Here is a 13,963-nt window from a genome sequence, read left to right on the forward strand (position 1 = left end):
GAATGTGCAATTCTCAGTGTGGGTGTAGGTATCTGTTTGTGGCTATAGATATCTGTGTGTAGCTATAAATATCTGTGTGTTTCGAGGTTGGACTGTACATAGTCCACACTGCCCCTCCTCCTATGTCAGCATGATAAATTAGTAACATATATGACACTTAATTGGTACTTTCAGAACACTAAGACTCAGCTCTAGTAAAGCTGAAATGAAAAACAGTTTTAGGAATTTCCTGGTGGTCGAGTGGTTAGGACTCTGCACTTTCACTGCAGAAAACACTGGTTCAATCCCTGGTCAGGGAACTAAGATCTGTAAGCTGTACTGCATGGCCAAAAAAAGACATTACACAGTATGTGTAATGAATGGGTGATAAACCCAATGGTCTTCAATGACATTGTGCTTCAGCACCAGATTCCAGGGTGGACAGAACTCAGGGCCCAAGAAGCATAGCTAAGTCCATTCTGAGTTCATCTGTGTTCTCTAGTCTTAGCCCTTTGACAAACTGGTTGTCTAATAAACCATTTAACCTCTTATTTCTTTGAAGTGAAGTGAAAGTCACTCAGTCATGTCTGACTCTTTGCGACCCCATGGATTCCATGGAATTCTCCAGACCAGAATACTGGAGTGGGTAGCCATTCCCTTCTCCAGGGGATCTTCCCAATCCAGGGATCGAACCGGGGTCTCCCTCATTGCAGGCGGATTCTTTACCAGCTGAGCCACAAGGGAAGCCCAAGAATACTGGAGTGGGTAGCTTATCCCTTCTTCAGAGGATCTTCCTGAGGAATCAAACCAGGGTCTCCTGCATTGCAGGCAGATTCTTTACCTACTGAGCCATCAGGAAAGCCCTTTTATTTCTTTGGTTTCTCCTTTGGTAAAATGGAGCTAATAATATCGGACTTAATTAGTGGACTCTCTTGACAACAACTTAATTATCATAAAGACTTAAAAAACATAAATGCTGATAAATGTTGAGTGAAAATAAATTGTACTTCCTCATTAGGTAAGCTCTTTTCTTAAAAAAAAAAAAAATCAGCTGACATTTATTTGTGTACTCTATGTTCCTGATAATTTATCTAAATATTTGTCTTTCTTGCTTGGTTAGTTATTTGTGTTGGGCCTGTGTCTTCGTTTGGTAAAGTGGCCCCTGTGGCTCCTAGTCACTCAGTTGTCATTTGTGTTCATATTTTTGACAGTGATGATTCTGGCCTAATGCCCCAGTTTGCCCATCAGTTTTCAGTTTTTCAAGGCCACTGAAGTGAGCTTTTGGACATTTTAAAGAGAAAAGAGCTTATATTCTTTCAATCAACCAACCAATCAAAAATCCAACCAACCACATGGGAAAAGCAGAAAGCTATGTGGCTCAAGGCTCTGGCCCTGAAAACACTGTAATAAGGAACAAACTACAGACTCGGACGAGAGAGATACACAGATGCTCTTGCCAGGTGACTTTTCTGCGCCTTCAAATTAATATTCTTTTTTTCTCTTCCAACTCTGTTGGGGTACAGTTGGTAGATAAAATTGTTCATGTTTAAAGTGTACAACATGATGTACATGATATACATATACTTTGTGAAGTGATTACCAGAATGAACACATTCATTACCTTACGTAGCTCCTATGTATATGGGAGTGTGTAGAAAATGTGTAAGATCTATTCACTTAGCAAATTTCAAGTGTTTATTGTGGGTTTCTTTTCTGGGTTTTTTTTGGCCATCCTGAACAGCTAACAGAATCTTAGTTTCTCAACTAGGGATTGAATCTGAGCCCTTGGCAGTGAAAGCTCAGAGTCCTAACCACAGGACCACCACGGAATTCCCTCAAGCATTCGATACAGTATTGTTAGCTCTAGTCACCTTGGTGTGCATTATATCACCAGAACTTATAACTGAAAGATTTGACCACTATGTCCCCATTTCCTCCTACTAACCACCATTCTACTCTCTATTTCTATGGGTTTGGCTTTTTTTTTTTTTTTCCTTTTGATTCCACATATAACTAAGATCATACAGTATCTGCTTTTTTCTGTGCAATTTATTTCACCTAGCATAATGTCGTCTAGGTTCATCTGCGTTTTTTGCAAATGGTAAGATTTCCTTTTTTCTTATGTTGTTGTTGTTCAATTGCTCAGTCATGTCCAACTCTGCGACCCATGGACTGCAGCACGCCAGGCCTCCCTATCCTTCACCATCTCCCAGAGCTTGCTCAAACTCATGTCCATCGAGTCAGTGATGCCATCCAACCATCTCATCCTCTGTTGTCCCCTTTTCCTCCTGACTTCAATCTTTCCCAGCATCAGGGTCTTTTCCAATGAGTAGGCTCTTCACATCAAGTGGCCAAAGTATTGCAGCTTCAGCATCAGTCGTTCCTAAGAATATTCAGGATTGATTTCTCTTAGGATTGACTGGTTTGATCTCCTTGCAGTCCAAAGGACTCTGAAGAGTCTTCTCCAACACCACAGTTTGAAAGCATCGATTTTTCAGTGCTCAGCCTTCTTTATGGACCAACTCTCACATCTATACGTGACTACTGGAAAAACCATAGCTTTGACTATACGGACCTTTGTCAGCAAAGTAATGTCACTGCTTTTTAATATGCTAGACAGGTTTGTCATAGTTTTTCCTCCAAGAAGCAAGTTTCTTTTAATTTCACGGCTGCAGTCACCATCTGCAGTGACCTTTTTTATGGCTGAATAATATTTCATTATACATTATCTATCTATGCGTCACATTTTCTTTATCCATATCCTATGTTGGCTATTGTGAATAATGCTGCAGTGAATATGAGCATACAGATATCTCTACAATGTACTGATTTCATTCCCTTTGGATAAATATCAAGAAGTGGGATTGCTGGATCATACAGTTCTCCTTTTATGTTTTTTGAGGAAGCTACATGTTGTTTATATTCCCACCAACAGTGCAGAAGTGTTCCCTTTTCTCCACCTCACCAATACTTGCCTCTTGTCTTTCTGATGCCAGCTATTCTAACAGAAACCAGTGAGGGGTGATATCTCACTGTCCATCACCAACTCACGGAGTTCACCCAAACCCATGTCCATTGAGTCGGTGATGCCATCCAACCATCTCATCCTCAGTCGTTCCTTTCTCCTCCTGCCCTCAATCTTTCCATTATTTTTAATACTTTTGTTATTTAACCTTTATGAAAATGAAAGTGAAGTCACTCAGTCATCTCCGACTCTTTGTGACCCCGTGGACTGTAGCCTACCAGGCTTCTCCATCCATGGGATTTTCCAGGCAAGAGTACCAGAGTGGGTTGCCATTTCCTTCTCCAGGGTATCTTCCCAGCCCAGGGATCAAACCCGGGTCTCCCACATTGCAGGCAGACACTTTACCCTTGGAGCCACAAGGGAAGCCCTTAACCTTTATACTAGAATTAAGTTATTAACACCATTGTGTTACAGTACTAAAGTATTCTGGATTTGATTATATACTTACCTTTATTTTATATTTTCATATTCCTATTTAGCATCATTTCATTTCAGCTTGAGAAATACCATTTGTCATTTCTTGTAAGGCAGCTCTATTGGTAAAGAACTCCCTTGACTTTTGTGTGCCTGGTAAAGGGTTTATCTCTCCTTTGTTGCTGAAGAATAGACAGCTTTGCAGGGTAAAGTGTTCTTGGTTGGCAGTTTCTCTTTCAGCACTTTTAATATATCATCCCACTCTTTCCTGGACTGCAAAGTTTCACTGATAGCCTGTTGAGGGTTTCTTTGTATGTGAGAATTTTTTTTTATGTCGCTACTCTAAGTAATCTCTTTGTCTTTGAGTTTAGACAGTTTTATTTTAATATCTTGGAGAAGATTTCTTTGGACTGAATCTATTTAGGGACCTATGAGTTTCATAAGCTTGGATATCTAAATCTCTCCCTAGATTTGGGAAGTTCTCAGTCATTATTTAAATAAGCTTTCTGCTCCTTTCTCCATTGATTCTCCTTCAAGGACTCCAATAATGTGTTGTTTTGTCTGATAGTATCTTATAATTTGGGTTTCCCTGGTGGCTTGGTGGTAAAAAAATCCACCTGTCAATGCAGGAGACTCATGTTCAACCTCTTTCTGGGAAGATTCCCTGGAGAAGGAAATGATAACCCACTCCAGTATTCTTGCCTGGGAAGTCCCATAACAGAGGCACATGGCAGGCTACAGAGCATCGGGTAGCAAAGAACAAACAGAATTTAGCAACCAAGCAACAATGATCCTATAATTCACATAGGCTTTCTTCATTTTCATTCTCTTTGATAGCTTCTTTGCTTTGTGGAACAACCAAACATACCAGGTTCAACTTGTACATTTCCTTCCCCATCCTGGAATCAGTGATTTTCTTTAAAGAGTCCTGGTTCCTTGCAGAAAGAAACGGTGTTTAGAGAGTGCCTCCTGGGTACCAGTTGTTGTTCAGTTGCTAAGTCATCTTTGATTCTTTGTGACCCCATGGGCTGCAGCACACCAGGCTTCCCTGTCCTTCACTGTCTCCCCGAGTTTGCTCAAATTCATGTCTATTGAGTCAGTGATGCTATTTAATCATCTAATTCACTGTTGACCCCTTCTTCTCCTGCCTTCAATCATTTCCAGCATCATGGTCTTTTCCAGTAAATCAGCTCTTTGCATCAGGTGATCAAAGTACTGGAACTGCAGTTTCAGCAACAGTCCTCCCAATGAATATTCAGGGTTGATTTCCTTTAGGATTGACTGGTTTGATATCCTTGCAATCTAAGGGAGTAGTCTTCTCCAGCACCACAGTTCAGAAGCATCAATTCTTTGGTGCTTAGCCTTCTTTATGGTCCAACTCTCACATCCATACATGACTATTGGAAAAACCATAGCTTTGACTATCCCTGTGTGTCAGGGATGCCTGCTATTATTAAACCCAGCAATAATGCATCACATCAAAGATGAAGAGAATCTGCAGAGTCAGACAATAAACTGCCAATTCACTCTGATATTTCCATTTTAGTTTTCAGTTTATACAATTTTCCCTAACTTCTTTGATTTTATATTTGTATTTCTTTTCTCTTACACTGAAAATCTTGATTCTGAATGAAATTGATTGTAATTGACTATTTGCTTATTCTAATTTATACACACTACTGGGTAATAAAGATATTTCCAAGTAATGTCTCTAAATAAATGCTTTTAAGAATTTTTTATAAAACATACCAATATTATTTAATAAGGATGTAAGATTACGAAATTCAAGATTTCTCTGCTGGTTCTTTTTTCCCTTAGGGAAAACAAATCTGTTTTAAAGTCACTTGAAATAATTTTTGTTTGGTGGTGCTACCCACTTGATATACATTTATTTGTTACAGTATGGTTTCAATTTTAGAAACTACTTTTCAGAAATTAGGTTTAAGTTTTCAATGATATTTAAGGTTCCCTTGGTTTCTAAGTCAAAACTATAAAACAAGGTATATTTAAAGAAGCCTAGGTTCCCTATCTTTCCCCTCTACTCTGTTTCCCCTTATAGGTAATCTTTTGTCTTAGTTTTTTATTTTCCTTCCATTGTTTTGAAAATATAAGCACATGAACTAGAATATTGACCTCTCCATATTACTCTTCCCCACTTAGTATTTTCTGCCCAGTATCCCATAGTGTTAAATAGTGATCCTCCTGATGACTCAAAAGCATACATAGTTCTCTATGGTGTGAGTATATCATGGTTTATTCAGTTGTTCTCTGTTAATGCACATCTAGTTCCCTCATTCTTAATCCTGAACTGATAACCATCTGAGGAAAATCCATAACAAGGAGAACAAAACAAAAAACAGAAACAGAAAAAGGAACTCAAGCAACAGAGCCTATGTAGAGAAAACAAAAGCTACTATATCTGCAGGGAAATTAGAAAAGGTATGTAATCATGGAAAAGAGAATGGGAACCACTAAAGGAATGCTTACAGAATAAGAAAGAGCTCTTGGAAAAAATCAAAATGTGGTATCAGAAATTAAAAAAACAAAAACCTCATTTAGAAAGATCAGAAGAACTCTTTCAAAGGTTAAAGAAAAAAAAAAAAAAAAAGAAACCCCAGAAAGATGGAAAATAGGGGAGAAGTGGCTTGAAAATTAGGGGACTTTATGATACAGATCAACCCTGGAAGTCCAATATTTTAATAATAGGGTTCCCAAAAAGCGAGAATAGGGAAAATGAAGGAGAAGAAATAGCAAAATTATTTAAGATAATTTCCAAGAATCAAAGAGCCTGAAATACTGAAAGAACTTACTCAGTATTCAGTGGATGGATGAATAGGCCCACATCACAGAATATCAGTGTGCAATTTCAAAGCACTGGGGATAAAAAGATTTTGAGCGTTTCTTAAAATTAAAAAAAAAAAAAGAGGTCACATAAATTGGGTAATTGTATGCTTTCAGAATTCCCAACAGCAATAGTGAAAGCTAGTGGTCATTGGAATAATAGCTTCAAAGTCCTGAAGGAAAATGATTTCCAACCTAGAATTCTATACCCAGCCGAACTATATTGACAGTGAAGGTTTTCAGACAAGTACAATCAGAAAAAAAAATTATTTGATGATGAACAAAATTGGAAAAAAAAGAAAAAAAAAAAAAAACAGACACAAAACAAGAAATAGAGCATTTTTCAGGACATGAATACAGCCATCAAAATGACTGACAGAGGTAAAAGTGTTTTGTGGCCCCTGGGGGGATAGATCAGGTGGAAGGGGGGACTGCTCTTTTAACTGTGAGAATGAATAGTTTTGATAAAGACATAAAAGTAGTAGGGAGAGAATAAACAATTTTTAAAAGGAAGGCAACTCTTGAGAACTAAGTTGATGTGGCTGTTTTGAAGACTATGATAAAAGATACAGAAGAAGAAGTATGATAAAAAGATTCTGAGATGCTATAGAAACTGGTCAAAGCACCAAAATTTAGAGGCATCTTTTAAACTTTCTGCACTCACCAATCTCCTGGCTTGCCTTCCTTGTAAGAACTTGGCTAGGCCTTCTGGGAAAAAGTGATTCCTTGCAGTTGGCACAAAAAAAAAAAAAAAAAAAACCCACACCAGAGACAGAGAGACATGCTGGAAGAAGTTGCAAGGGCCTTTTCTAAATGCAGAACTGGGAGATGTTGGGGAAACGAATAAAGGATATGTCAAGTTTCTTAAAAGTGAAAGGACCAATGATGTCTGGGAAATGGCAAACAGCTTCAATGATTTGGAGACTAACATTGTTTCCCAAATTTGCCCCATGTTATACTCACCGGAGGGCTTCCCTGGTGGCTCAGGAGTAAAGAATCTACTTGCAATGCAGGAGACTCAAGTTCAATCCCTGGGTCGGGAAGATCCTCTGGATGGAGAAGAAAATGGCAACCCATTCCAGTATTCTTGCCTGGGAAATCCCATGGATAGAGGAGTCTGGCAGGCTACAGTCCACGTGGTCACAAAAGAGTTGGACAGGACTTGGCGACTAAACCACCACCGCCATAGTCACCAGGGGAGCTTTTAAAAATCCTGGGCTCATATCATACCCCATACCAATTAAAACAGATTAAGTAGGAGAAGGGGCTAGACATCAATAATTTCTTTTATTTTGCCCTCTGTTCACCCCTCCCACTACAGGCCTGAAAGATCATAGCTCTCCAACCCAGGTGCTCTGTAGTGAAAGTTCAGAGTCCTACCCACTGGACTGCCAGGGAATTCCCTGATATCAGTATTTTTGAAAGACCCTCAGATGATTCCAGTGTGCAGTCAAGTCATGGAACCACTGGGGTAGAGTGTGTATGAGGAGGCTAAGCCTGGAAGGGTAGGGTAAAATTGTGAAGATCTCAAGTGCCCAGCTGCTAAAGGGCAATAGAGGTGCCATCGACAGTTTTTGAACTGTATGTGATACAGTGCAGTATCTGGAGAGATTAATGCACAGAAGAAATGGGAGGAGGTGAGATTACAGAAGCACAGAGAACACTGGGCTAGACTGATAGGCTACTTCTTGACTCAGAAGAAGTACCATAGGCTGTGTGCGTTAGGTGTGGCCAGTTCAGTCGCTCAGTTGTGTCCGGCTCTTTGTGACCCCGTGACTTCAGCACGCCAGGCTTCCCTGTCCATCACCAAATCCCGGAGCCCACTCAAACTCATGTCCATCACGTAGGTGATGCCATCCAGCCATCTCATCCTTTGTCCTCCCCTTCTCCTCCCGCCTTCAATCTTTCCCAGCATCAGGGCCTTTTCCAGTGAGTCAGTTCTTCGCATCAGGTAGCCAAAGCATTGGAGTTTCAGCTTCAGCATCAGTCCTTCCAATGAATATTCAGGACTGATTTCCTTCAGGATTGACAGGTTGGATTTCCATGCAGTCTAAGAGACTTTCAAGAGTCTTCTCCAACACCACAGTTCAAAAGCATCAATTCTTCCGGGCTCTGCTTTCTTTACAGTCCAACTCTCACATCCATAGGTGTGTCCATGGGTCACCAAATCTTCCTTGCCTCATTGAAAACTCTACTGTTCCTCTGGTTCAAACCCCGCGAGATCCCTCGGTTGTAGTGCTCCCCTAGACGGGTGTGAGAACCACCAGGAGGCAGTGTAGGCCCCAGCCGGCCCAAGGGAGGGCTACAGGCTCCGCTCTCTGATTGGGCCAAATCCCCAGCGTGGAGGAAAGGGATCCCAGTCCCGGAGAAGTTGAGGACCAAGCAGAGGTGGTGGGTAGGAGGCTATGCAGATTGTTGCGCCAGGGAAATGCAGTCTGAGGTCGTCCTAACCGCCCCCCAACTCCTTCGGGGACCACTGCGCTTCCAGGAGGTTCCTTTCTATTCCCTCCTGCAGTGAGATGGTCACTCCTCCACCGGCGCCATAAGCGTGCCGGTGAGCGTCAAGATGTCCCGGGCCTTGCCGGCTTCTTTCCACCAGCACCCCTAGAATGGAAGGCCGAGCACCCAGTAAGTACTCCATGTCCAAGATAAGACTCAACCGGGCAGATAGGAAGTGGGAGGTGATGGGCACGGGGCGCATCTACCCCGGGCTTGCCCCCCTAGTTTCTTTGTTGGAGGGGACGAGAGGTCTGGAGGCGGGGCTCAAGGTCATTGGCTGACCATTTCCTGTCTCCCCGACAATCGCGGCGGCCTAGCTAGGGTGAGAAGTCACCGTGACCAAAACCTGTCGGAGGGGGGTGTGCGCGCGCCCGGTCCCTCGAGGTGCACGGCTCGAAGCACTCGTTTTTCCAAAGGTGGCCGAGAGCCACCCCATTGGAGCGCTCGCCCGCGAGATGGGAGACATCGAAGCGCCTCTTTAAAATACACGATGACAAACACCCCCTCCCACCCAGCGGCGACGTGCACGTGACAATTTTCGGGCCCTCGCAACTACGTGGAAACTTGGAATAGGTCTGCGGCTGCATACAGCCGGGCGCCGGGGTCTCTGCGCCCCCGCCCCGCTCGTCGCAGCGGAGGGGGCCGAGCTACCGCGAGCAGGCGACCCCGCCCGCTGAGTCCGTCCCCGGGGAAGCGGCTCCCGAGGCGGCAGCGGCGGCGCGGGCCATGTGGGACGCACGGGTAACTAGGTGCGTAGAGGTGCAGGACGCGCGGGGGGCGCCTCCGGCCTTCAGCCGTGCCTCTTTCCGGCGGGAGGGAGGCGGCCGCGCGCTGGGGCCGGCGTCCCCCGAGGCCGCACCGGGGCAGGCGGTCCCTGCGCTCATCTAGGTGCAGACGCGGGCCTGTTGCGCGGGGTCCGGCGCGGGTTGGGGGTGGGGGGCGGCTCCGGGATTCCTGGCGCCTGGGGAAGGGGCGCGCGTTGCGACAGGACTGCGGCGGCGCGCGGCCTGCCACGTCCCCACCCCGGCACCAAATCTGCGGCTCCGGGGCCCGCCTCCCGCCTCCTCCGGTAGACCCCAGGGCCGCGAATGTTAAGACCCGCGGACGCGCCCGCGGGGCACGCCTCGGAATGGCAGGCGCCCGGGCGCGGGGCGGGATTTGCCGGGAATTTAGGGGAGTGCTGGCCGCTTCCTGGCTGGAGGAGGTTTGCGAATCCTGCCCCGAGCAGGCCTCTTCCCCAGCCCGCCCGATCGTGAGCTGGGCTTTCCTCAGGCCCACTGTCCTCGGCCAGAAGAATTGTGAGGAGGGGATAGCACTAAGGGCCTGGGGTTCAAAGGCGGAGTCCCAAAAACCCAGGCTTCTGCTTCCGAGCGTTTGCATACGCGGGCTCGGAGCCTGGAGCCTGGAGCCTGGAGCCTGGAGCCTGGAGTCTGGGAGATGCACTCCGCCCCCTCGCCGCACGCCTACTGGGAGCCCGGAGCATTAGCCACTTGGCTGAAACTGCCTTTCTGCAGCCCGATTCCTGGCTAGGGGCGTTTCTAGGAGGCTGCAAGCTTTGGTTCATACTAGGCAAAATTTTGGAGAAGGCAATGGCACCCCACTCTAGTACTCTTGCCTAGAAAATCCCATGGACGGAGACCTGGTGGGCTGCAGTCCAGGGGGTCGCGAAGAGTCGGGCACGACTGAGCGACTTCACTTTCACTTTTCACTTTCATGCATTGGAGAAGGAAATGGCAACCCACTCCAGTATTCTTGCCGGGAGAATCCCAGGGACAGAGGAGCCTAGTGGGCTGCTGTCTGTGGGGTCGCACAGAGTCGGACACGACTGAAGCGACTTAGCAGCAGGCAAAATTTATCGGGAGATGTACAATTTGCCCAAAAAAAATTTTTTTAAGAGGAGCGAGAAAGGGGTGGGCCCTGAGGTTTCTAGTCCCCAGTCCAGTTGTTGACCTAATCAGTCCTTTACGTGGGAGGAAAGCAGGGAACCCAGGGCCTTCAGCACCCAGGTTCAGCCCCTGCCTGGCGCTGAGCTTCCCAAGTGCCAGGCACCTTTCTGAGGCAAGACTGTTACCCGGATGGCTTGGTCTTTTGTGGATTATCCTGTTTTGTGCTTTATAGAAAGTACTACCCTGGAGGAGAGTCAGAAGTTTCTATTGTTTTGCAGCCATCTCTGTTTTGTACAGTTGCAGGATGGATGCATGAGCTCTGAGTACCCTCTGCCGGCCTTTGTATCCTCCACGGGAGATGGAGGGGGAATGGGTGTATGGGGGCATCTGTCCCCAGGGTCAGATCCCACTGCTTCCAGCCTATGAGCTTCTGTCTTTTCCTGACCAAGATCCACAATAGAGATCCGCACCCAGGCACATGCATATATCAGTATAAAACTGCAAGAAGAGCGCCGTGAGTGCTAAGTCAATTCACTCATGTGGGAGTCTCTGTGAACCTAGGGACTGTAGCCTGCCAGGGTCCTCTGACCATGGGATTTTCCAGGCAAGAATACTGGCTGGAGTAGGTTGCCATGCCCTTCTCCAGGGGATTTTCCCCACTCAGGGATCCAACGGAGGCTCTTATTTTCTTTACCACTAGTGCCATCTGGGAAGTCCCCAAGAAGAGCCTCACATTAACACTCTACAGAGTGAGGACAGTGGTATTTTCTATTCTATTCCATATTCTGTTTTTTTTTTTAACCTAGTCATAATCTGTTAACTTGGTTTGATCACTGACTGATCAGTCCGCGGTGGCAAGTGTAAGCTTTCTTTGGGGCACCCCCAGAGAGGTGGAGGAGAGTATCCATATTTCTCTGGGAACTAAGTCTGGAAGGGATGAATTGGTTTAGGAGACATGAAGGAAGCTGAGATTCAAACTTGAGTAAGGAGAGTACTAGAGGTTGTGGCTGCAAAGGCAGGCTGAAGGATGCTTCTGGTTCCTCTGGTTCCATCTGTCTGGCCCCACCAGGCTGCCTGCCTGCCAGGAGCCCAGTGAATGGGTGGGGCCTCCTGTGAGTGCTGGGGAGGTAGCAGAGGAATGGCTTCTTGCCATTGTCTTTTTTTTTTTTTTTTTTTTGAGTAAGCAGGAAGGAGAATGCTGAAAGGCTGCCAGGAGCCCTGGATTCATACATTCCAAAGGGGACTCTTTTAAGTCTCTGCACAGTGGGGTCAGCAGCAGGGCAGTGAACATTTTATAGATGAAGAAGCTGAGGCTCATCACCTGGTAGTCATTACAGCTAATTAGTAGTAGATCTGGCATTAGACACCCACTCTCTCAGGGACCGAAAAGAGACTTGATGGAATTCTTCAACGTGTCTTTGTTGATCCGTTCTTTCTTCCTGCACTTGCTACCAAAGGCCCATTGCTATGCTGTGTACACTCTTAGTATTTTATTTTTGCTACTTGGGATGAAGATTCTGTTAGCGGGCAAAATAGAGCATGCTGGCCTCTAAGTGGGAAAGGTAAGTGACCCTGAGGATGCTCTTAAAAACTGAAGTGGGGTTGGGTTGTGGGCCTCTGGTCATTGTCATGGGTGTGGTAGTGCTTTCCTTGGCCTCCGAGAACAATTTCATTGCCTTTCCAGACAGAAAAGTGGAGCTGACCGATTGGCGCCCTGCCTCTGGGTTTCCAGTCACTGACACAGCTGACCGTGTCTCATGACTTTTGTAACAAGTTTCCTTGAAGTGTAGCCTGAGTTTCTTAAGGCCCAGAAATCTTTGTTTGAACACATCTTTATAAGAAGGAAGAACTAGGGGAAAATGGACAGTCTCTTTAGCAAAGATGACTCTTTATGTTACCACTGAGATCTATGGTGGGACAGTGGCAAGGGTGGAGAGAACATTTGGTTTTAAACTTTATTTTTTTTAATTTTTGGCTTCACCGTGCCACTTGCAGGGTCTTAGTTCCCTGACCAGGGAATGAACCCACACCCTCAGCAGTGAAAGCATGTAGAGTCCTAACCACTGGACCACTGGGGAACTACACACCGCTATATTTAAAATTGGTAACCAACAAGGACCTACCGCAAAGCACAAGGAACTCTGCTCAATGTTATGTGGCAGCCTGGATGGGAGGGGAGTTTGGGGGAGAATGGATGTGTATCGCTGAGTCCCTTTGCTGTTCACCTGAAATACCTCAATACAAAATTTAAAAAAGACAAAATAAGAAACTTTAAAAAAAGATATTGAAGCAGGTAAACAGACATCTTTCGAACCCCAAAATGTCACAGTGCCCAAACCAAGATCAGTATTCTTCCCTTCCGTCACTAAGGTTGTCCATTTTGCCTGATCAGACATTTTTCTTTGTCTCAGATTTCCTAAGTAAGCATTGCTTTGTTTCTTTGATTTTATGAAACATCTGAAAGTGTGACTGAGCCTTACCTGTAACCCCCTGACCCAGTTTACCTGAATCAACTCCATCTTTTGCCTGGGTGTTGAACATCAGCATCAGTGCCCACCTGCATCCCCATAGCACATTTCTCTTAGCTTCTTTGAGCCTGGTGAGCTGGTGGGACCTCCTGTGTGTTTGTCGGAGACAAGCCGAGTCTGGATTTAGCTATTTCTGTTTGAAGTTCTGATGACATCTAGATTGAGATGCTTTTATCTTGTAAGTGCTGAGTCCTCCTGTCAATGAAAAGAAAGATTGCTGACCTTAGAAAACGGTGATGACCTTTTGAAGGTGCAGGGGTAGAAAAGTGTTCCCTTCTTTCCTTTTATGTTCTTTGGCTGGTTCTAATAATTAAAATTGACACAAGGGATTAACAGGAGAAAAGCAAATTTAATTTCCTGCATATGGGTGCGCCATAAAAATATGAGACTCAAAGAAGTCTAACTGATTCAGGAAGCTTTTATGCCTTTTAGGCAAAGAAACAAGGAGCATTGACAAAGGGGCTTGGGCTTGGGGTAATAAACTGGTGAAAAAATAACAAGGTTTGTTTACACAGTTCTCTCACCCTAAATTCTCTATCTCTGCTGATAAGGATGCCTCCTACCCTTCTGGTACAGAGAGGGTGCCTTTCCCATGGGAAATTTATTTTTTGCTTTCAGAGGGGGAAGGAGGGTCAGAGTGTCCTTTTTGCACCAGCTCTTTCTCAAATACCTTTGATACAAAATCATAATCACTATGCCAGAGTGGCACATCATAGGGTACCATGTTCAGAGGAAACCAGGCCATTTGGGGGGAAGCTGCACAACAGAAAATATAGAGAATTACCACACTC

The 13,963-nt window shown here is 45.0% G+C and overlaps 1 protein-coding gene across 2 annotated transcripts in view; it reads left to right on the forward strand.

The window, feature by feature from the left end:
* The first annotated feature begins 9,119 nt into the window (after window positions 1–9,119).
* Window positions 9,120–13,963, forward strand: part of TRANK1 (tetratricopeptide repeat and ankyrin repeat containing 1) — a 97,055-nt gene continuing 92,211 nt past the window's right edge. For both annotated transcript variants that reach the window (XM_055558724.1, XM_055558725.1), the window contains exon 1: window positions 9,120–9,507. In XM_055558724.1, coding sequence (XP_055414699.1) covers window positions 9,485–9,507 — 23 coding nt within the window. In that variant the 5' untranslated portion in view covers window positions 9,120–9,484. The remainder of the gene's footprint in view (window positions 9,508–13,963) is intronic.

The sequence above is a fragment of the Bubalus kerabau genome, chromosome 20 (genome assembly GCF_029407905.1).
Source record: "Bubalus kerabau isolate K-KA32 ecotype Philippines breed swamp buffalo chromosome 20, PCC_UOA_SB_1v2, whole genome shotgun sequence".
Taxonomy (NCBI): domain Eukaryota; kingdom Metazoa; phylum Chordata; class Mammalia; order Artiodactyla; family Bovidae; genus Bubalus; species Bubalus kerabau.